The sequence below is a fragment of the Aspergillus saccharolyticus genome (assembly GCF_003184585.1).
Source record: "Aspergillus saccharolyticus JOP 1030-1 unplaced genomic scaffold BP01scaffold_37, whole genome shotgun sequence".
Lineage (NCBI taxonomy): Eukaryota > Fungi > Ascomycota > Eurotiomycetes > Eurotiales > Aspergillaceae > Aspergillus > Aspergillus saccharolyticus.
This window is the reverse complement of record NW_020290647.1, coordinates 2,033-25,729: the sequence shown is the minus strand read 5'-3', so window position 1 is coordinate 25,729 and position 23,697 is coordinate 2,033. Positions and strand designations below refer to the sequence as shown.

The 23,697-nt window shown below is 22.8% G+C and overlaps 1 protein-coding gene across 1 annotated transcript; it reads right to left on the bottom strand.

Moving 5' to 3' along the window:
- Window positions 1-982: 982 nt before the first annotated feature.
- Window positions 983-3,118, bottom strand: BP01DRAFT_418122 (tryptophan--tRNA ligase MSW1; the record flags this gene model as incomplete). The annotated part of the gene is made up of 6 exons (XM_025579303.1): window positions 983-1,619; window positions 1,698-1,816; window positions 1,864-1,979; window positions 2,070-2,150; window positions 2,213-2,536; window positions 2,987-3,118. The coding sequence occupies 6 exons, from the start codon at window positions 3,116-3,118 to the stop codon at window positions 1,171-1,173; spliced, it is 1,221 nt and encodes a 406-aa protein (XP_025428143.1). The 3' UTR covers window positions 983-1,170.
- Window positions 3,119-23,697: the final 20,579 nt, after the last annotated feature.

The window sequence follows — 23,697 nt, the reverse complement described above, 5'->3', positions numbered from 1 at the left end:
CTTTTCTATATTAAGAGTATCTACTTTGAATATCTTTTGTTGTTCATTCCCTATATCTAGTAATATCTAACAACGTTCATCTTATATAACCAGCATCTGTGTGTCAAAGTTTTTGGTAGGGAAGACGTCTTAATGTCATTATGATCATGAAGTTGTTGATTCTCAGGATCCCGAGACGGGACGAACTAACTAAGATCCGCCCAAGGCGGAACAACAGGGCAGAAACCTCGACACCATCTTCCACTGTTACAATTGAGTTGTCTTTATATAAATAGATTATAATAGTTTTCTAACTATATTGATTTATTTTTATATATAGCTTCCAAGCATGTCAGTCTTAGATACTGGTATCTGTGGTGAATATTGCTGCTACAAGATTCTGCCGCCCGTTTGTCTAGCTGCCTTCCTGGCTGCCTTAGCGGCAGAACTTCGTCCCCACCCATCTTGATGTCTTCCGTCTTGAACCAACTATTCAATGATATACCCATCCATGAATCGTCTATACCATGACACTATATTTATAAAATAGACTAATTCTTAAGAAATTAGTAGTCTTCTACAAAGAAATCAGTACTTTATAGATATTGGGAAGATATAGAACTGCTATTCATAACCTTATAACTCGTATAACCACTATAATACATCATCCCAATGACCTTACTCCCAATAGCTAGGTTATTCTATCACATCAGTGTCTGATTACATTATATAAATTGGTACAGTTATTAGCTAATCAGTATTATACCAAGAGAGTTGGTATATTTACATAACTTCTGAGACACAGCACTGTATGTTAAATAAAATTCTACACCCCATCCTTAGACAGCCAATCAGACCTCCGCGGTGCCTAGCCATGTAGGCTGCTGCATGGCATCATAACGGTACATTCATCCTCAGGGACCTTGATCATTTTCACATCAATCAGGCCATACTAAATCATATCGTTGCCTACAAATCCTGCCTATCTAAGCTCTTTCATGTTCAGGATATGGTCGATCCACGACCATGCAATTGTTGTATAACAGAAATGGTAATTTACCTGTTGGGCTGCACCCTGCCCGGCATGTCAGGCATGAGATTGTAAGGTTTGTTTGCTTAGTCAGCGGCTTGACAGTGCAAAGGGTGCCTTGCTACTATCAACAGACAATCAGATATTGAAACAGGGCCCTTTCACAGTCCCATCACGTCCCTGACAAGATTCATGGTTTGTTCAGCATTGGCCCTAGCTGTGAGAGTGCCTCGTTCCGAAACAGCATCTAGATACCCACTGTCATCTCCAATGAGCTGCAAGTACTTTTCCCTAATAGGCGCAAGGCTGTTCGAAACCTGACCAGCGAGGGTTTCCTTCAGAGCTCTGAGACTGGTGAACTGGTACTCCAAGACCAGCTCTTCGCATGATCTCCCATCGAAATGACTAAGAAGCTCTATAAGATTAGAGACCCCCGGCCGGCGAACTGGGTCATACGTTACACCGGCTTCTGAATCTGTAAGAGCAACCTTCACCTTCCTACGAATATCCTCAGGAGAGTCGGTAAGAAGAATCCTGGATCGAGGATCATGATGGGACTTGGACATCTTGAGTGTAGGCTCTTTGAGAGACATCACTCGCTTAGCGGGCGCTACAAGTCAGACCAAATCAGCAATACTTCTTTGACATCGCAACGATCACTGGACTTGGAAGTATCGGAGCTCCTCACATATAAGAGCCTCCGGAGCCGGGAAGATTTGGCCATAGCGATGATTGAACCCATTCGCGAGATTCCGAGAGAATTCGAGATGTTGCCTCTGATCTTCACCAACGGGCACATGAGTAGCTCTGATCATAATTAGCCAGGCTTTGTTGGGTGTTGAATGACACCAAACCTATGCACCAGTATATCTGCTGCTTGGAGGACGGGATACGAGAAAAGACCAAGCCGCAACTCGGTTCTTGCTGCTTGACTATCCAAAGTCACATCATCGGGTAACTGAAGCTTGCTCTTGGCAGTGTCAATGGTATTGCTTGGTAGGTGATCCCAAGGTAAGATGCCTACAATGCGCGGTGTTCATGTTGCATTGCGCTTGCTTACCTTCCATTGAGTCATCCGTGATAAATATCCCATCGATGCAGTCGTGCACAAAATCCAGAATAGCTCAGTATGCGATTGAACCTAGATATATTAGGTTAGTGGCGGAGAACATGATGTTGGCTACCAAGAGCAGCGCGGCGTACGGTGGACTGGTAGAAAAGCGTAGAGCGATTCGGATCTAGGCCCACCGCGATCAATGTGGCGAGCATTTGCTTTCTCCAAGCCCTCAACTGGCTACGTTCTTGGGGTATTGTGAGCGCATGCAAATCCACAATGGAAAAGAATAATTTCGTGTCTTCGGTGGCAGCCTTCTGCAATCGAACCCATTCCCTCAGCGCACCTAGGTAATTACCTAGGTGTGGTACACCTGTCGGTTGGATACCGGAGAAGATTGTGCGATGTGCATTGGAGGCACCTTTTGTAGCAGAATCACCACACCATCTGTTGGAATGGCGGCGGCTGAGTTTCTGGGATTGGATACGCGTTATGGTGGGCCGATTGGGTAAAGTCCAAGGCCGCTTGACCACAAGATCGAGATTCGCACTCCGGCCAAAGATAATTTGTAACATATTATGTCAATACCACCGCATGAAAGCGAGTTGCATTTAGATACGTGCTAACGAACTCATTAGTGCGCGGAATATATCCGTGATCGCTCTCACGTGATATACAGGCTACTAGGCACTGGCAAGGCAAGAGGCAAGGACCACCTTCCAAGTTTCCAAGTAGGAAGGTGGTAAGAAGGTGGTGTTCTTCTAGCCCACCTCATCTTTCTCCTTCGATACTTCATTCCTTTTAACAGATAACAACTAATTCTTCATTAATAGAATAAGATTTCAAGAGAATTTTATATTTACTTACTATATTAAATACAGAATATTCAAAATATTTTAAACATATAATTTTTATTGTCCTACTGTGGTGGATATTGTGTAATTGTGGAAGACAACAATCAGTTCTGCCTTGTTGTTCTGTCTTGGGGCGGTTCCTTTAGCTAGTTCGCCCATCTCAAGATCTTCCTCAACAACTTGCTGATAAGGAATCTTCATGAATCACATTTTAGATATCAACAATCTTGATATATAGTAGCATATCCCGGCTTCTAGATATGGTGTGTGTTTCTACAGTTCTACCTGTTGATTTCTGGTTGCTTTTTGTTCCTGCTGTATTTCTGTATATATTCTTATTGACTTCGGGTACTCTATGGTTAATATCTATATATCTTTCGGTCACACTGTGATTCTGCTGGTTACTTGTCTTTCTATCTTCTCTATCCACTGCTTATAGCTTATAAGATATTATAAGTCCTGCACTTACTACCTGACTAGTTAGATACTTATTCCAAGGTTTATGTGGTTGATACGCTGGGCTCGAAGCCCTCAATAGACGCCGAGACGTCAAGATGTTATGACCATGCGAAGTTGTTCATTCACTCCTCTATCCCCCCTGAAGTAAGATACTAAATACAAAGGAAGGAGACTAACAGAAGAAAGATCTGATAGAAGAATAATTAGTCAACAAGATAGAAGAAAGAAATGAGATAGGTAGTTAATAAGTAGTCTTCTTATCCTTATAATATTCTTATTATTTTATTACTATAAAAGTTTGATAGAATAGTATAAATTATTATTATTACTATTATTATTATCTCTAGTAAAGATATTCTTAGAGATAAGATAGAAATTAGTAGTATTCTTATTATCATCTAGTATAGTTATATTCTTATAATACTAGAGAAGTAATATAATTATATACTTTTTCTAGAATATATTAGTACTCCTTTTCTACTTATGTATAATATTCTTAAGAGTATCCTTAAGAAAATCAATGGGAAGTATAAACTCTATAAATATAACTCAATAGTTTAAAGTAATTTCATTCATCTAGTTAGGTATAGTGTTGGCCGCCCTATGGGGGTCGCTAGCAGCGAAGATCGTTCGTGGGTCAAATATTGTTGTTATTCCTTAATATCTACTGACTAACCGCGCCGAGATATATCAAAGACGGGCGTGGCGTCACCCAGTAGAAAAGGAAAGGGCCTAAGATATATTAAGAATGGGCGTGATGTCATCTAGTAAAAAAGAAAAGGGTGTGTGATAGGATATACTTTGTGATAAATCGCTGTGTGCGAGAGGTGATCATGAGGAAGTTGTTCATTCTATCAAGGGCCCGGGAGGCCGGAGGGTTATATCCCACAGCATCAATCCAGGCGATATAGGAAGGGACGGAGACCTCAATATGCTAGGAAGGCACAGAGACCTGTCTATATACAGCAAGCTGCGGAGACAGTAGCTATAGTTACTCTTACTAAAGAAAGACATATTATTCTTAATATTATATATATATAGATAAGAATATATAAAGATGATATAGATATATTAAAAATTATAAAAAGATGTAAGATTAGTTAATATTTTCTTTAAAGATATAAAATAAACTTAGATAAGTTAAGATTATATTTATATATCTATTAATTATATTCTAGACTATAGTTAAGCTAATAGATTAAGTACTTAGTATATATAGAATTATATTTATATTACTATATATATTTATTAAGAATATATTCTATTTTCTACTAATCTTTAGCTTTATTAATTATAGGTAGTTTAGATAGCTAATAACTAAATAGATTAATATTATAAGAAGTAGACTTTAGCTATAAAATAGAAATAATAGAATATATTTAATAATATTAAAAGAGCTAGAGAACTAATATCTTAGCTTATATAAGATATGCTTAGCTTTTAATATAAATATATCATATTTCTTATATAATCTTAAATATACTTTATTACTTATATTAAATTATATAGATTTATAATAGATATTATACTTATACTTTATATAGACTATAGTATATTTAATAATATCTTTAGTATTAAGATATATAGATATAAAGTCTTAGTATATTCATATTAATATAAATAATTTTTATAAACTAAGTAGCTAATTAAGCTTTATATTATATATAACTTTATATAGTATATAGCTACTTAAGAAATAGACAGATCTATTAAAAAATATAATAAGATTTAGTAATTATAAAATCTAGAATAGTCTCTTAGTAGTAGTATACTATAATATAACTTTTAGAGACTAGATTATATACTCTAAACTACTATTAATCTAGAAATAGTATATAGTACTAAATAACAATTAGTACTTTAAGTTCTTAAATAAATTATAAAATATCTTAGTAATAAAGTATTAGTCTTAGTTAGAAATCTATATATAGAATATATTCTAATTATAAACTTATAGATATATAAGGATTACTTTTCTTTATTTAAATATTTTCTAGTTAATCTTATCTAAAATATACTCTAGTCTTTTAGTAAATTTATCTACTAAAATAAGTAACTAATTAAATCTATTATATATAGAAAGATTAGTAATAAAATTAAAAGTAATAGTATAAAATAATATAAAGAATAAAATAATAGACTATAAATTATTATATAGTTTATATTTAAGAACTTAATATAAATAATAATTAGAGTAATAAAATATATAGTTATATAGAAGATATTAATAATAATAGAGTATTAATTCTTTTAAGATATAAAGATATATCTCAAGATCTTAGTAATATCTATTATTATATACTATATAGAAGATATCTTAAGTAAAACTATATAATAAATATAGCTATAGCTTTTTACTTAATATAGTGTTTTTATCTTTATTATCTTAATATATACTATATTTAAGTATATATAAAAGACTATTATATTTAATATATAAAAGAGAATAATAGAATTTACTACTTCTATATTATTATAAAGAATATTTAGAATCTTATATATATAAAAATCTAATATATATTCTTATTTTACTTAGTTCTTAAACTTACAAAATATATATAAGAATATAATAAATAGATATTTAAATATATATACTATAAATACTTTAACTAGACTAAATATCTTAATATCTTTATTAATAAATATTCTATCTCTAATATTAAGAATAAATATATCTTCTATATAGTTATTCAGATTAATATTATAAAATAAAATATTATTTTTCTTCTAAGAAAAATAAGATAGAGTATCTACTATAGTATTTATAATATCTAGTCTATAGTAGATATAGAGAGTAAACTACTATATATATTATAAAATATAAATAAGATATAGATTTAACTTCTTAATAATAATAGTAGTATATAGAGATATAGTATTATAAGTATAGATATTAATAGTAGATATATAATTAATAAAGATAATAGATAGCTTAGATATAGATCTAATTATATAATATAGTTTATAGATTATTTATATAAGATAGATAACTTTTATCTTAGTAGACTAGTAGTAAGTCTCTATAAAGTATAGAAAATAATTTATAAATAGAACTAGCTATATTTTAATATAAGAAGATAGAGTTGGTTTCTTATTAGAGATAATTAGATACTTAGAAGTATAGTATACTATAATACTATAATCTCTTTTTAATATATTAAGATTAATATATAACTAATTATTAGAATTAAAATAAGAGAATATATAAGAATTAATAAGATTATATTAGAATACTTCAAATATATTAAGTTTTTTCTTAGTAGACTCAACTAATATATATACTAAGTAGTTCTTTCTAGAATATCTCTAAGTAGAACTATCTTTTAGTAAAAATATTTTTTACTATTAGAGTAATACAGCTTTTTATATATATTAATATATTAATATTAAAAGCAGCTAGTAAAATCTAGAGAGTATTCTAGCTTAGTAAGAATATAAGAAAATAAGAGAGTATATAATATAATAAACTTTAACTTAGATATAATAAGACTAAGAATATTAACTTATAAACTAAGTACTTTTGTTAAAGAAAATATAATAAATATCTTTTATTCTTAGTATCTTAATATATTACTTCTTTAATTTTTTAATATCTTTTATTAGTCTCTAGATATCTTATATCTTAAGATAAAAGTAGATTTAGAGAATTAATAGTATTATTATAAAGATTAAAATATTCTTTAATATATCTAGAGACTTTATTATTTTAATATCTTATATTCTCTATATCTAGATATCTATTAATATCTTTAAAATATATATTAATATTTCTATTAGTAGTATAAATTTTAGTTTATAGTATAATAATTAAAGTATAAAGATCTTTTAGAAAGGGTTTTGATAAGATATCTCAAAATTAGTAATAATAATAGGATTTATTAAACTATCTAATACTTAAATAGCTAAACTACTAGACAGCTCTTTACTAGAAGTAGCTTACTCTATATTTATTATTCTAGATATACTGGGTATACTAGTATTATAAATCTCTATATATTAATAGTATATTATTATTAGAGGCATAGTAGATAATATATATATAGGATTAGATAAGTTAAATTAGCTAGATATCTTAAGAATAATAGAGTATTCTAGATTAGTAACAAATACTATACTTATAACTAATAAAAAATATATATATTCTAAAGGATTTGATACTTTAATTCTAAATCTAATATTCAATTCATACTTATCTTACTATATATAATAGTCAGGCAGATCTAAGATATAATATATAAGATATAGAAACTTAGAGATAGTCTTATTTAGAAATAGATAATTTATAGACTAGTCTAGTAGCTACTAGAAGTTATAATTTTAAAGTAGATTAGATATATATAGCTATATATATTCAGTATATTAAAGAGTATTATTATTAAGCTAATATATAAACTTATATTAAGTATAAAATTAAAAATTCTATAGCTAGTAAACTAACCTAGTAAAATACTCTTATTTACTTAAGAGTAGTTTTAATATTAATAGTTTAGTAGTTTACTCTATACTTATCTAAGATATTTTTAAAGAATTAAGAGGATTATCTATAGATAAAAAAATAGTTTAGTATAATTAATAAAATAATACTACTTTCTCTTATAAAGTCTTAATAATATATAAATTAAATAACTAGATAACTATTATATATAGTATATAGAGCTTAGAAGTAATAAAAAAATAAGATTTAAAAAATATAGAAATAATAAAAAGATAAAGTTTAGAGTATCTCTATAGTAGATAAAAGTTCTATCTTATAATTAAGATCATAAGAAAAAAAGAAAATTAGAATTATCTAGAATTAACTCTTTATTCTTAATAAGAAAGAAGATATTATAGTAATTAAAAAAATAAAAGATACTATAATAATAGATTACTAGAATAGATTACTAGAGTTAAGTGGAAGATATTTAAGTAGATAAATAGATATTAGATATAGAAAAGTAAGTAATTAGCTTCTTAGATAAGACCTAAGAATAATATATCCTAATACACTTTTATATATTATAATATAGAAAGATATATAGATTATAATATTAAAAGAAATATAATCCTTAGATATACTATAGAGTAAAATAGTCAAGTATATATACTATAGAATATACTACTATAATAAATCACTATATGCAAGAAGTGATTATAAGGAAGTTATTTATTCTATGAAGGGTCTAGGAGGCCGGAGGGTTATATCCCACAGTATCAATCCAGGCGATATAGGAAGGGACGGAGACCTCAATACGCCAGGAAGGCACAGAGGCCTGCCTCTATACAGCAAGCCGCGGAGGCGGCGGCCACATACTTGTCAGGATAGAAGGCCTATCAACTAGATAAGAAATCAACTACTAAACACCCTGGATTTGTCTAGTAATAATAAAGATAGTCTATATATATAAATAGACTAATTCATAAGAAATTAGTACTTTATAGATATTAAGAAGATATAGAACTACTATTAATAACTTTATAATCTCTATAACTATTATAATATATTATTCTAATAATCTTAATTCTAATAACTAGATTATTCTACTATAAATAATACTCTTTATAGAAATAAGTTATCTAACTTAGATATTAAGAATAATACTATATATTCTAGTTTAGAATAATAGAAATCTAATAATAAAAGATAAAAGACTTCTAGAATAAATAATATAGATAAATTATGTATTATTTCTATATAGATTTACTAGTATTTAGTTATATTTTTATAGATAAATCTATTAAAAGAAATATAAATAAAAGAATCTTTTATATTATTTCCTTTTCTCTTTTGTTTTATCTTTACTAAGTAAATATTATTCTTTTAATATTATACTATTATTTTATTTACTTTTATAATTATATATATATGTTTCTTATTATTTCTTATATTATCTATTTATTAGTTAGTAATTAAGTATTCTTTTATATTTTTTTTATATTTTATTTATTAATATATTATATCTTTTATATTAGATCTTTTAATATATCTAGTAGAAATGTTAGTCTATATTATTATTATTATATATTTATAATCAATGAGATATATTTTAAATATAATATAGGAATTGAATTATAATGATTATAATATATATACTATTTCTATATCTCAATAAAGTTCTTTAAGTCTAAAATTATAAAAGAGTAAGAAATCTTTAAGATTAATTATATTCTTAATAGAAAAGAATCTGTTCTATACTATTAGTATTATAGCTATTAGAAAAGCTATAAAATAATAGAAATTTATAGAGTTTCTTTAATGTACTATAATTAATATATCTAGATATCTACTAGTATACTTAAATATAACTAAATCCATAGAACTTCTAAATTAATATTATAATTATCTCTTTTATAAAATAGAAGATAAAAAAGTAAAGCTTTTGTTAATTTTAATAGAAAGGTTTTTCATACTATAAATGTATATATATTATATCTTAGAGAAATCTTTATATAGTAATAATATGGTATTAGTACTATAATTTATTCAATAATATAAAAATCTTTATATAAAGATAGATTTATTTATTGAATAATATACTAATATTTTACTAGTAGTATATAATTAACTATGAGATATTTCTAGCTTACTACTATAAGATTATTAAAATAAATATCAAAAAACTTTATCTTATATCTAGTAATTCTAGCTTTATTCTTTAGACTTTAACTGAATAATATAAGACTAGTATTTTAACTATAATTAATCTTTAATTCAATATAAGTAGTTAGATAATATTCTTAATAAAATATTTAAGGATTTTTTAGTGGCTTTAAATAAATTATAGAAATAATTTAGATTTTATTCATAACTAAACTAATATTATATTATAATAAAGATTCCTAATATTTATAAATATAACCTACTATTTTATAATAAAATATAAAATATGTTTATTAGTATATTAGTAAAATAATATATATAACAATTTATTATTAGTATCTAAGTTTATTTTTATTACCTAATTAGTAGTATTTTATTAGATTTTCTTTAACTATTAGAGTTTCTAATATAACTTCTCATAAACTCATACTTTCTTATATATCTATTATATTTTTAGTAGAGATTTACTAATTATTCTTATTTAATAAATCTTTCTAATTAATTAGAATATAATCTTAACTATTATAATACTAGCAGTCTTTATTTTTTTAATTTAATATTTATTTTTCTTCTTTAGCTTAGTATTAAAAGTAGTTCTTTATAATTTGTTCTAATATTCTATAGTTTTGATAGAGAAATATAAAATATATTATAAACTTATCTATACTTCTTAGATAAATATAAGTAATATAGTTAGAATATAATATAATTAAAAATCTAAAAAATTCTGTAAACTTTAGAATTAGTTTTTTTAATTTTTTACATTATAACTTAGATTAATAGCTTAACCAAGTTTCTTTTTTTGAAATAGAATAGTTTTCTATATTTATTATAGTATTTCTTTTACTTTTTAGTAGTTATTATTACTTTTCTGGTTACTGTTTTCTTTTTCAGGGTTTATTAATTCTATCTTATATAATTAGAATCATTTTTTACTAAAGTTATTGTTAATTTTAATATAGAAGTCTAGTAACTATATGAAATATAGTTAAATAATTATCTAAGAATTATATTGATTATATTATTATAAATAAATTAGATAATTAATAGTATTATAGACTAATTTACTTTAAATTACTTTAAGTAATATTAAGGATAATATTCTAGTATTTAGTTTATCCTTTCTATTTAACTATTAGTTAAAGAATAATATACTATTAAAAACTTTAAGATAATATAAACATTATAGTATAAATTTAACTAGAATTTACTATAAAAATAGATTCTTAATCTAATATAATAATATTGAATAATCTAAAGATTAGCTTAGTTTTTTAATAGAGTTTAGTAAGATCTAGAATAGTAATTATAGTTACAATGAATAAAAAAGAAATATATTTTAAGAATTAATTTGTTAAAACTAAGACAATATCAATAGTTTTTCTATATTAGATAACTAGAGATAGTTCTATAATAAAATCTATTAATAATTCTTTGAATAGATAAAAGAATATTAGTAGAAATTTAAGTTTATTATATAACTAATACTTAGAAAGTAGTACTTTCTTAATATATTAGATAGGTTTTAATATACTAGACTATATTATAATATAATCTATCTAATAGAATTTTCTATATAATAGTATCTGTTTTGAAGTTCTTCTAAAGTATTCTACTAGAAGATTATTATAGTATAGATAAATAAATATTTAATGTAAAGTTTCCAAAGACAATATATAGAAATAATGCCTAAAATACATATAATCTATAGAATTAATACTCTAGTTCTTTTGATTTAATTAATTTCATTTAATAGTAGCTTTTTATCTTTATATTTCTAAATCTTTATTCTATAAATATAAAATTATCTTTTAGAGTTTAGGATTATATATATTTAAGATAGAACTTCTATAATATATATAATAATATTTTGCATTAGAGAATAAATCTTTTTTAAGATAAATTATTTTAAGTAGTTTACTTAACTATCTCTATATTAATTTAATTATTATAATTCTTTCGGCTAAATACTATATAAATATTAGATTTAGAATAACTCTATATATCTTAAAATCTAAACTAAGATTTTATTTTAATTAGATCTCTAATTATTAGAAATAATATATCTATAAACTGTTCTTAAATTAAGATTAAGAACTTTTCTAATAGAATAGATTTAATTTAAATCTTTATAAATAATCAAGAAGATCTATCTACTAGATTAGAATTTTCTATATTCTGTTTAATAATAAAATTAAGAGAAATTAGAAATTCAAACTATTAAACTGATCTTTTATTAATTTAGTCTAAGATATAAATAATTCTAAGTTCAAATGATTAAATAAGATTTTAATAATCTTAAAAATATCTTTAAGATATTATTACTATTATTTAAATAAGTAAATAATAGTAAATAGCTTTTAATTGAGAGTACTATAATTTAATTTATTACTAGAAACTTTTATATAATCAAAAAGTAATTAAATAAAATATACTCTTATTATAAGATTAGAAAAGAATTCTATTTACTTTCTCTTTAGAAGCATTAATTTCTAAATATTAAATTTTTATAGAATTAACGTATCTTAAGAGAAATACTTATTTATAGATAATTATTAAATAATAAAAGATATCATTTTTATATATTTTTAAATATATTGATTCTAGTTTTTATCTATTAGCTATTATATAAAGTAGAAAGATAAGAAATAATATAATATAAGAATAGTTTCTAATGAATTTTTAATAAAAGTTATAGAATTTAAAGAAGACTTGAGTATTATAATTCTTAGATATTAACTATAAGATAATATTATTTATATACTAAGAATCTATAGAGACATCTTTACTATTAATAATATATTCTAGGAATTTGATATAAAATTAATAAAAAGAATATTTTAAAAATTTAATATAAAGCTAAGCTTTTTAAGATCTTTTAAATACTTAATAAATATATTTTATATAAAAATCTCTATTAAATAAAAAATAAAAATATTATCTAGATATTAGTACTATATAAAAGTTACTAAGAAGTCTTTAAAGTATAGTATTATATAGCTTTAAAAGATTATTAGAATATTAGGTAATCTGGATAATATAACTATATATTTTAAATAGCTATAGTTTATATAAAATACTATCTTCTATTTATCTTTTTCTTTAATGTAGATTTAGTAGTAGATATGTTTTATATTTAATTTTAGAAAACTATCTATTTTTAGATACTTTATCTAGAATCTCTAGAATAAGAGATAAAAAATAGGGATTCCCAATAAAAATTTTATTATAATCTCTCTAAACGAATTATCTATTATTATTCTAGTAGTTAGTATTTAGATTTATATTAGTAACTAAGACTTTCTATAGTTAAGATTCTTATACTAATTATAACTATACTAGAATATATAGAAGTCTCTAAAAAAATAGGTATTATAATACTTTCTATTATGTTAAATTCTTCAATATTTCTAAGAATCATTATATCCTTAATAATGATTATTAAAATAATCTTAATATATAATTATATAGTATTTCTAGTAAGACTATTTTTCTTAATAATTATCTATATAATAGTTAGATTTATATTAATATCTCTACTAGACTTCTTATCTATTATCTAACTATCTTTACTATAGTAATATTTTACTATCTAAATAGCTAAGAAATTTAATTATTTTTATAATTTATATAGATAAATTATAACTAGTAGTAAGATTAGAGTAAAAATATATCTATATTAATATTGATTAATTATAGATCTTATTAATATAGAAGATCTTATAGTTATATATAATATCTTAAATAAGTATCTGGATTAACTTATCCTAATATATATCTATATATTTATAGTTATCAATTACTTCTTTATAGATAAGAGCTTAAATTATATTAAACTTAGAGTAAATATATAAATCTTAAGTATTCTATCTTACAAAGATATATATATATATATATATCTTTCTTATACTTACTAAATATAAGATACTAATTAAGAGCTATATCTTAAAGATAATTAATAATATTTATATATACTACTAGTTCTTAGTATAGTTAAATTATATCTCTAACTTAGTTAATAAAAAGATTAATATTCTTAAAATATATAATATATTCTTTTTATTTAAGATATTAGTCTATCTTTATATCTAGAAAGAAATAATTTATATTATTAGATATCAAAACTCTAATATATAAGATTATTTATTCATTATTATTATTAGTATTTCTATTTCTATTATTATAGTATTACTATTTTTTATATTTATTTTTTATATACTTTTTCTAAATTATATTATATAATTTTACTGAAAATTATAAAGATACTAATTTATATTTCTTAACTCTACTATAAGTTTAGTAAACTAAGATTAAACTATATTATTTTATTTATTATTTATTAGATTATATAGAGAGCTTAACTTAGCTTTTATTATTATTATAATATCTAAACTATTCTACAAATAAGATTATATAAATTCTAGAGACTTTTTAATTAGTAGAGATAGATTAAAAGATATAAATAAGTTAAGTACGAAAGAAGTAGAAGAAAAAGATATTATAAAATCTAATAAGAAATAAAGAGAGAAAAATAGTTTCTCTAATTATCTATTATTATTAGAGTATATAGAAGATAAATACTTATTAAATAAGAAAGAAAATAATAAGATTAGCTCTAGAGTAAAGAAAAATACTAAAGATTATATTCAAAAGATACTAAGAATATAGATTTAGATTCTAGATATACTATTCTTAAGATAGAGATTTTATAAAAATATTAAGATAAGAACTTAAGAGAAGTACTTAGAATTTATATAGATAATATAAATACTTGTAGAACTAGCTATCTTAGTATCTATAGAGTTAGATATTTAGATCTTTTATTAATATTCTTCTATAGAAAGTCTATAAAAAAGAAGAGAATTAAGTCTTTTCTAGAGGAAATTAGATCTTCTAGTATTTCTACTCCTATAAATCTTAAAAGCTTAGATTTAAATAATATTCTATTAGTAGATTAGAATCTTGATGTTATATGTTTAAAAAGTTAATCTAGATTAATTTCTAGAATTAGTTATTCTATTAGTGAAGATATATATATAGATTCTAAGGATAGAAACTTGATAAAATATCTAAACCTTCCAATAGTATTATTTAAAATTAGATAGGTAATATTCTAGTTAACAGAATAGAGAATAATATCTACTAATTTAGATAATTTAGATATTCTAATAATATAGATAGTAAAGTATACTATATCTTTATCTAATTAATAAATATATCAGCTTTTTAATATATGATAGAATATTATAATCTAATAGTCTAGTTCTATATATTATAGCTATTTCTATATAAGAAAGATAGTTAGAAACCCTATCTAGTAGTAAAGAGAAAGAAGAGAAGATAGATACTAGAGAAGTAATCTCTATACTCTAAAAAAAAAATCTAGAGAAACCCAAGATTATTTAGAATAGATTACTAGCTTAGAGTTAACATATTAGACCCAAAGTCCTCTCTCTAGATACTAAGGTATCAAGATATTATAACTATACAAAGGTGATTATTTTATTATACTCTCAGGCTACGCAAGATCCTAAATATAGATTGACGGAAGACGGCAGGATGGAAGGAAGGAATGGTCGGTGCCTCATAAGACACGAGGAAGGAAAGCTGTCCAACAAGACAATAGAATTAGATCTATATTCTATTTCTATATAAAATGATACAATAATTATAGTATAAGAATACTATTATATAAGTATTTCCAATCTAATCATCTACTTCTATTAGTAGCTAGTATAAAAAGATTATAAAAACAACTTATAGTAGTTATATATAGGGAATAAGAGATTTTCTATTTTACTATTATGAAATTCATTTATTCTATTTCTTTTATATAATATTAGATAATTTTAACTTTAAAATAATTCTCTAATTTATTTATATCGATATGGACAATATAGCTCTCTACTCTAGAATATTTAAGAAGTATATAGAGTATCTATCTATAATATTTTACTATCTTAAAAATATAAATTCGAAGTTAAAATCTAGAAAAGTCTATATAGACTTTTTATCTATTATTCTACTAAAATAGAGAGTTAATACTTTTGGTTTAATTATATCTAAATTAAAGATTAAGATAAGTAAGATACTTTTTTTTTACTAATTCTTATAGATTTTAAATAGTCTCTTAATTTAATCAGTTAATTATATTACTATATATCTTACTATATATAGAAGACAGCTCTAATGTAAGATAGAAAGATATAAATACTTAATCTATACTTAAGTAGAAGTTTATATACTGACTATACTTTTAAGATATTAATAATTAATTTAATATTAGAGAAGCCTTAGTTCTCTTAGATATTATATGATAATTTTACTAATTCTAAGTATTTTATATATTTTATATCTACTAAATATCTATATATAGATCTTAATATATTTAGAAAAGAAATAGATATTGTAGTATATTTTATAAGATCTAATACTATATATAATAAGATTAGTAAATTATCTATCTATATATTAGTATATCTAATTATTTTTCTATTCTAAATACTAAGTTCTAAAAAGAATTATTAGCTAACTAAGTTAGAAATATCTTATCTAGTATAAATACTCTAAAAGCTTTATTATTTAGTATAAGTCTCTCTTAAACTAGTTATTATCTATATTAACTATATATCTATTATTGGAATCTATAGATATATTATATTTAATATAGTATCCATTAAGTATTATAATCTAAGATTAACTAGAGCTTCTTAATATATAAAAAATATGTCAGCCCTATAGGCCGAGGGGCGGCAGGTCCCTGTCCTGCGACCGGGCTGGCCGTAGGGGTGTTAAAAATATATATAAATAGAATATTCAGCCAGTCGGCCAGTTGGCCATACAAATAGAATATTCAGCCAGTTGGCCAGTTGGCTTTTCTTTTCCTTCGAAATTTCAACTCTCACGTAGTCTTTTATAGTCCCACGTAGATTTCTTCCCCATATAGCTAACTGGTGGCGTTAGTAGCTACTGGGTATACTTTATCTCTATATCTACCTTGTGGGGTTTTTCCTCCTACCGGCGGCTGCTATAGTCACTAGTTTATTATATAATTTAGTATTCAGGTTCTTTCTCAGTATTCCTTTACTGATTAGCCTAAAGATCCCTAGATTTTATAGTCTTAATATAATAAATAAAAGCTAGCTGACTAAAGAAATTAGGCTTACTAGTAGACCTCTGGTTGTCTTAGTCTATTAATTAAAAGTTGGAATGGACAAATCAGTAATTATAGTATTTAAGATAGTATTAGTTAGATTATAGAACTAGCTTAGTAACTAGATATATAGTATAAAGTAGATTACTTACTATATTAACTTCTTACTAAAGATATATTAGAAGTCAGTAAGCTTTTTCTTAGTCTAAAGAGTACTTTATTAGAGAAAGTTATATCTTAGATATACAATAAGAATATATTTAACTAATTAAGATCTCTATCTATTGAAATATATAGTTAATTTAGTAGCTCTAATAATATCTAGATAAGTATCTAGAGTAATCTTACTAGTTAATATCTAAACTAGTACTAAGAACCAGGTCTAGTAGAGACTAGTATATAAGCTAGAAGTCTTCTTACCCTCTACTATATTAGTATGAATATAGTAGATATAGTAGCTGTATAGATTATCAGCCTAGTTAATTCTCTATTACTAGTTAGCTAACTCCCATAGGCACTAGTATATAGTAGAAATTAGTAAGATATTAACTAATTAATCTATAGTCTAAGAGATAATAATCTTAATATATTAATTAGTAAATTTATTATCTAGTTTACTCTTATAGTCTAGAAGCTACTAGAGATATATCTATTAATTAATAATCTATATATAGTCTAGCTAGGTAATAATCTTTTTAATAATTTTCTAGTTTAATTAGTATCTTAACTCTATATAGATATAGATAGTAGCTTAATTATTAGTAAGAATAACTACTAACTTAGACTTTAGAATAATTATAATTAATCTTATCCAGAGAATAGTTTTTCTATAGATAAAGTATTCTAACTCTCTCTTAGTAAGAATTAGAGCTAGTGTAATACTAGTAAGCTTAGTAGTATATATTATATATATATTATTATAGCTGACTGGTTAGATTTGGTTGTTATTTATATTACTACTACAACTCTAATACTATTAGAGTAGCTGCTGCTATTAGTATATATAGAAAGAATAGTAGAAGATAATAGAATATATCTTTAGATAGCCTCCTCTCTGAAATTAGTAATATTTATAGATAGAAGCTTCTACTATAGGAGAACTATTACTAATTTAATAGTCTCTATAGATATTAGTATATCTAGATTAAGCTTAAGATCTTTAACTAGTTAGTATTTTAGCTAATTAAGTAGTAATATAGTTAAGTTAGTTTCTAAACTACTAGAATAGTATTTTCTAGAGTATATTTAATAGATAAATAGTAAGATTCTATAGTAGAAAGATGATATTATAATTTAGAAATAAATATTCTTAGTAGTATATTTTATAAGAATCTATAATAATAGTATATTAAAATAAACTTTAAAAATAATCTAGATAATAATATAAAAGATTCTAGTTATCTAGTATAGAATCTTATACTAGATACTCTAAATAAATTAGATAAAGTATCTAAAGAATAGTTATAGAAGTATAATAGTAGTATATGTATAATAAAGATTAGTAGTAAGTATACTTTAGATAAAGTCTATAATTAAGAAAAATACTATAGTAAACTAAGTAGCTTTAACTTCTAATTATATAGGATAAGTAGTTTCTGCTAGTTCTAGATCTAAGAAGATTTCAAGATAATAGAGACTTTATATTAATTTAACTATTATATCTATAATAGTTAAAAGCTTATTTAACTATATAATAGAGAGTATTTCTATATATAAAAGACTTCTTATTATATTAATTAAACTATACTTTAAAGATAAGAATACTAAGATATATTAATATTATTAGTTCTTAGTATATCAATAGAGATTTTATAGATAAATATAATTCTTAAGAACTATATTTCTCTATATTAATAAATATATTATCTCTATAGCTAATAATTAGAATATAGTTATCTATAGAAGATAGTTTAAGTAGATTAGTATTATAGAATTGATAAAGAATAGATAAGAATAATAAATCTTAAATAATATCTATAGCTACTTTTCTCTTGTTTATAATTATCTTCTATATAGTAATTGTGGTTTACTAGTTAATTAATAAAAAAACCAAATTCATAATTTTAATTAATATATAATATTTCTACAGATTATAGATAAGATATTAGTAGATAATATTATTATAGATATTTTAAATATCTATTATAAGTAGACTAGCTACTAGATGGCTAGATCACTATATAATATAGATTTATTTAAGAATAAGATATAAGATATAGTTATAGAATTATTTCTAATATTTACTAATATGATATTCTAAAGTAGATCTATAATTTCTATTATATAATTTATCTAAGAAATAATAATAGTCTCTAGAATCTTATTTATAATATTAAGTAGTATAATTAGATAATAATTCTTAAGTATAGTATAGTTATTCTTATTAGATTTATAGATAATAATAGTAGTAGAATAGTAGAAGTATAGAGAATAATAGTCTATATTAAAATATATATTAAAGATATTACTTAGATATTCTTTAATAAGAGAAAAGACTTTATAGAAAATTAGATTAGATAATTTATAAGAACTAAAAGTCTTTTTAAATATAGTTTATTAAATAACTTAGTAGATCTTCTCTAGAGTTATTTAGAATACTTTATAAGACTTAGAATATTTGAAGTCTTTAATATTAGTAAGATCTATAGTACTAATTACTAGAAATAAGATCTACTAAAATAGCTTAGCTTTAGTCTCTGATTTTTTAATTAGTTTATTAATTAGTACTTATAATATAGATATAAATATTAGCTATAGATCTCTCTATATATAAATCTAGTAGATTAATTTCTAAAATCTCTTAGTAAAGTACTTCTTATCTTCTATTCTCTTTTAGTAAAGCTAATACTTCTACTTAGTAGTCTATTAGTAGAATATATTATAAACTTAACTATAGACTTTATAGTCTATATTATAGCTAGATTTAGTCTATTACTTTATCTACTATAATCTATATTTTAATTTCTTTATTTTTTTAGTATAGCTGAGCTATATATAGTTTATAATTATCTTTATTAATATAATAACTTTAGTAGCTATAATTAAAATCTTAATAAGATTCTCTACTATAATATTAATAATAATTAGTCTAACTAGTTAGTATATAAGTAATTATAGCTATAGACTCTTAGCCAAGGCTTTCTAATAGGCTTACTAGTTAGTATTTGATCAGTCCCAGTACTTTACTGCAGGGGCAGATATAGAACTAAAGTTAAGTATAGTATAGATTAGTATATAGTTAATATCTAGCTATTAGTTCTTCTATAGAGAATAGTAGCTAAGATATTTATTAAGCTACTATATAGTCTATATAAGATTAATTATAGTATAAATTTTAATTCTTTTTATATATAATTATTCTCTTAGATAGTAGTAGTTCTAGATTTTTATTAGTAGTAATATTAAGTAGCTGAGTAATTATCTTATTAGTATAATTATATTCTAATAGATTCTAAAGTAGATAGTATAGATTAAAATTACTAAGAACTATATATTTATCTGATTTCTATAATACTATAGATAATAGTTTTAGAACTAGATTCTTCTTCTTTTTATAGAGATCTTTATCTTTAGATCAAGATATAGATTTAGATTTATTAATTTTATAATAATTATTACTCTTATTAGACTAGTATAAGTTATAGATATAGATATATTTAGTATTTAATATCTATAGTATAGGAGTATAAAGAAACTAGAAGTAGTATCAGATTATCTATATTTTTAGATTAATATATCTACTTATAAAGAAGTAGATATATAATATAAGATCTATACTAGATATTAATTTTAGAATTAGATAGAAATAGTCTTTTAAAATCTAGAAGTATATAATTAATTAGTTATTATCGTAGTTTATCTAGGACCTTTAGATAGTAATAAGTTCTATATTCTATACCCTCTTCTTACTAAGAAGATATATTATAATATTATTAGATTTCTAATAGTTTATCTATATAATTTCTAGCTACTTATAGTATCTATATATTACTAGTAGTCTTAGTAGAACTAGTAGTATTAAGAATAAGAATACTAAGCTTATTATTACTATTCTTATTTAGAATAATAAATTAGTCATATTATTAACTATAATAGTAACTTATAGAATTTATAATATCTAGAATATTCTTAAGACTATATATTAAAGCTACTATAGGCTTTACTATAATCTATACTAGAGTATTATCTATAGAGAAACTTTAGCTATAGATATTAATCTCTATAATTTTCTAATTATTCTTCTTATAATCTTACTTTAACTATTTACTATAGAAGATTTCTATCTTAATAAAAATTTCTATAGCTAAGATCCTTATAATCTTTAGCTTTATAGTTAATTTATAGTAGCTCTTACTATAAGTTATCTTAGTCTTACTCTTTATAATTAAATAACTATAGATATATTATAATTATATTAGCTTAGGACTTAGCTCTAGAATAGTACTAATTAGCTTAGTTAAAGTAGTAGAATTACTATTACTAATAGAGAATTTAATATATAATATAGATATATCTAATTAATATTACTAAATAGTCTTAAGATATTTCTTCTTCTTAATATAGATATAGTTAAAGATAAAGTACTTTAAGTTATAGTTTATATACTTAGTATATATTTTATTATTCTTAAATATATAGTCTAATAATTTATATAATTTAATATAGTATATATAGATCTTATTTCTTTAAAAGTATTATTTAATATAACTATATTTATAGTATCCAAAGTATTATAAGAGCTACTAATTATAATTATAATAGCTAGTATTAAAGTATTTACTATTAAATCTAAAGTTTCTTTAAAGAAGAATATTTACTATATTTAGATTATTAATTTTAATTACTAGTATAAAGAATTTACCCTTTTTAGTAATAGTTTTCTATAAATATATTTGACTAATATATATAATCTTAGTAGATATTATAATTAGATAATCAATATTAGTAGTTTTAATTCTCTTAATTAAGAATCTCTATAGTTTTATAGAGTATTTATTACTAATATAGCTGATATCTATATTATATATTATAATTAGATATCTATACTACCTAATTATTATATTTAGACTAAGTATTTCAATCTAGAGTATTTATATATAAGATATAAGATTCTTAAGATTATTAGTTATAAGAACTATATTACTATTAAATAGTATAGAATTAGTAAAAATTCGTAAATAATTATCTTATACTTTATATTAGTAATACTTTTATTAATTTAATCTACTAGAGTCTTATTATTATACTATAATAGATTAATTACTAAGTCTATAGTCTTATATATATAAATAATAAGATTCTTAGTAAATACTAGCTATATTAGTAGACTACTTAAGCTGATTAACTTGTCTATAGTATTAATTATATTAATTTAGATCTTAGTAAACCAGTTACCTATATATAATCTAGAAATAGTAGTAGTAACTATATAATAGATAGTATTAATATATAAGTATATCTTCAGTATTTCTATAGAAGTAGTAGCTATAGACCAAATACTAAGAGTGTTTACAGTTCTAGTAATCTATAACTATTAATTTATCTATATTTAAAGAGTACTTTTAAGCTTCTTAAGATTCTTATAGATAATATCTACTAAGAGTATCTCTATATTTTAACTAGTAAAATTAATAAGATTTTTAATTAGTAAAAGAAAAACTAATTTTAATAGATTATTATTTATCTTTCTTTACTCTTTTTTAAATTACTTAAGAATATTATTAATAGCTATTATATATATATATAAATTTTTATAATAGTAGTTAATTCTAATTTAAGGCTATATTAGCTTTCTAGAGGATATTTTAAATAATATTAAGCTACTACTCAACTATAAGAGTTGGAAACACCGTTAAAAAGTGATAGATCAATAGAGGATAGAGTTTTATATAATCTTTCACTCTCCCTGATCGATAATTCAATGGTGGCGTGCTGTTTGGTGTAGCTGGCGCGGTTTCTGCTAAATTAAATAGACTTTATTTATTAAGACTATAAATAGTTTAAAGACTAGATTTCCTACTATTTATCTTATAACTAGAATAATACTTAAAGATATAAGTTATATAGACTATTAGTCTATTATTTCTACTATATTATTTTATATCATTATAATAAACTTTCTTATATCTCTCTATTATTAATAATGATAATTTCTTGCTAGTAATTATTAATGAGTATATAAAACAGATGAATCTAGTTTATAGTAAATTAATATAAATAGTAAGATAGTAGAATACCGTCTTAATTAAATATATATAGAATTATAGTTAGAAAGTTTCTTATTGGTTTATTTCTAATTAAGATATATACTTTATATCAAGTTCTAGAAAACTCTTTTCTAAAGCTAAATTCTAAGTAGTATTATAGTACTACTACTTATTCTTAAATAAATAAACAGATAGAATATATAATCAAGATAATAGAAGTAATACTTTAATATAAAGTAGTTTAAAAATACTTATAATTATTAATATTTTCTTCTATTATCTTAGTTATTAATTTAATATCTCTATCTACTATAAAAGAAAGTTCTTACTAGTTAATATTTAATATCTTACTATATTAATTGTATTATCTTATGAAAGCTAT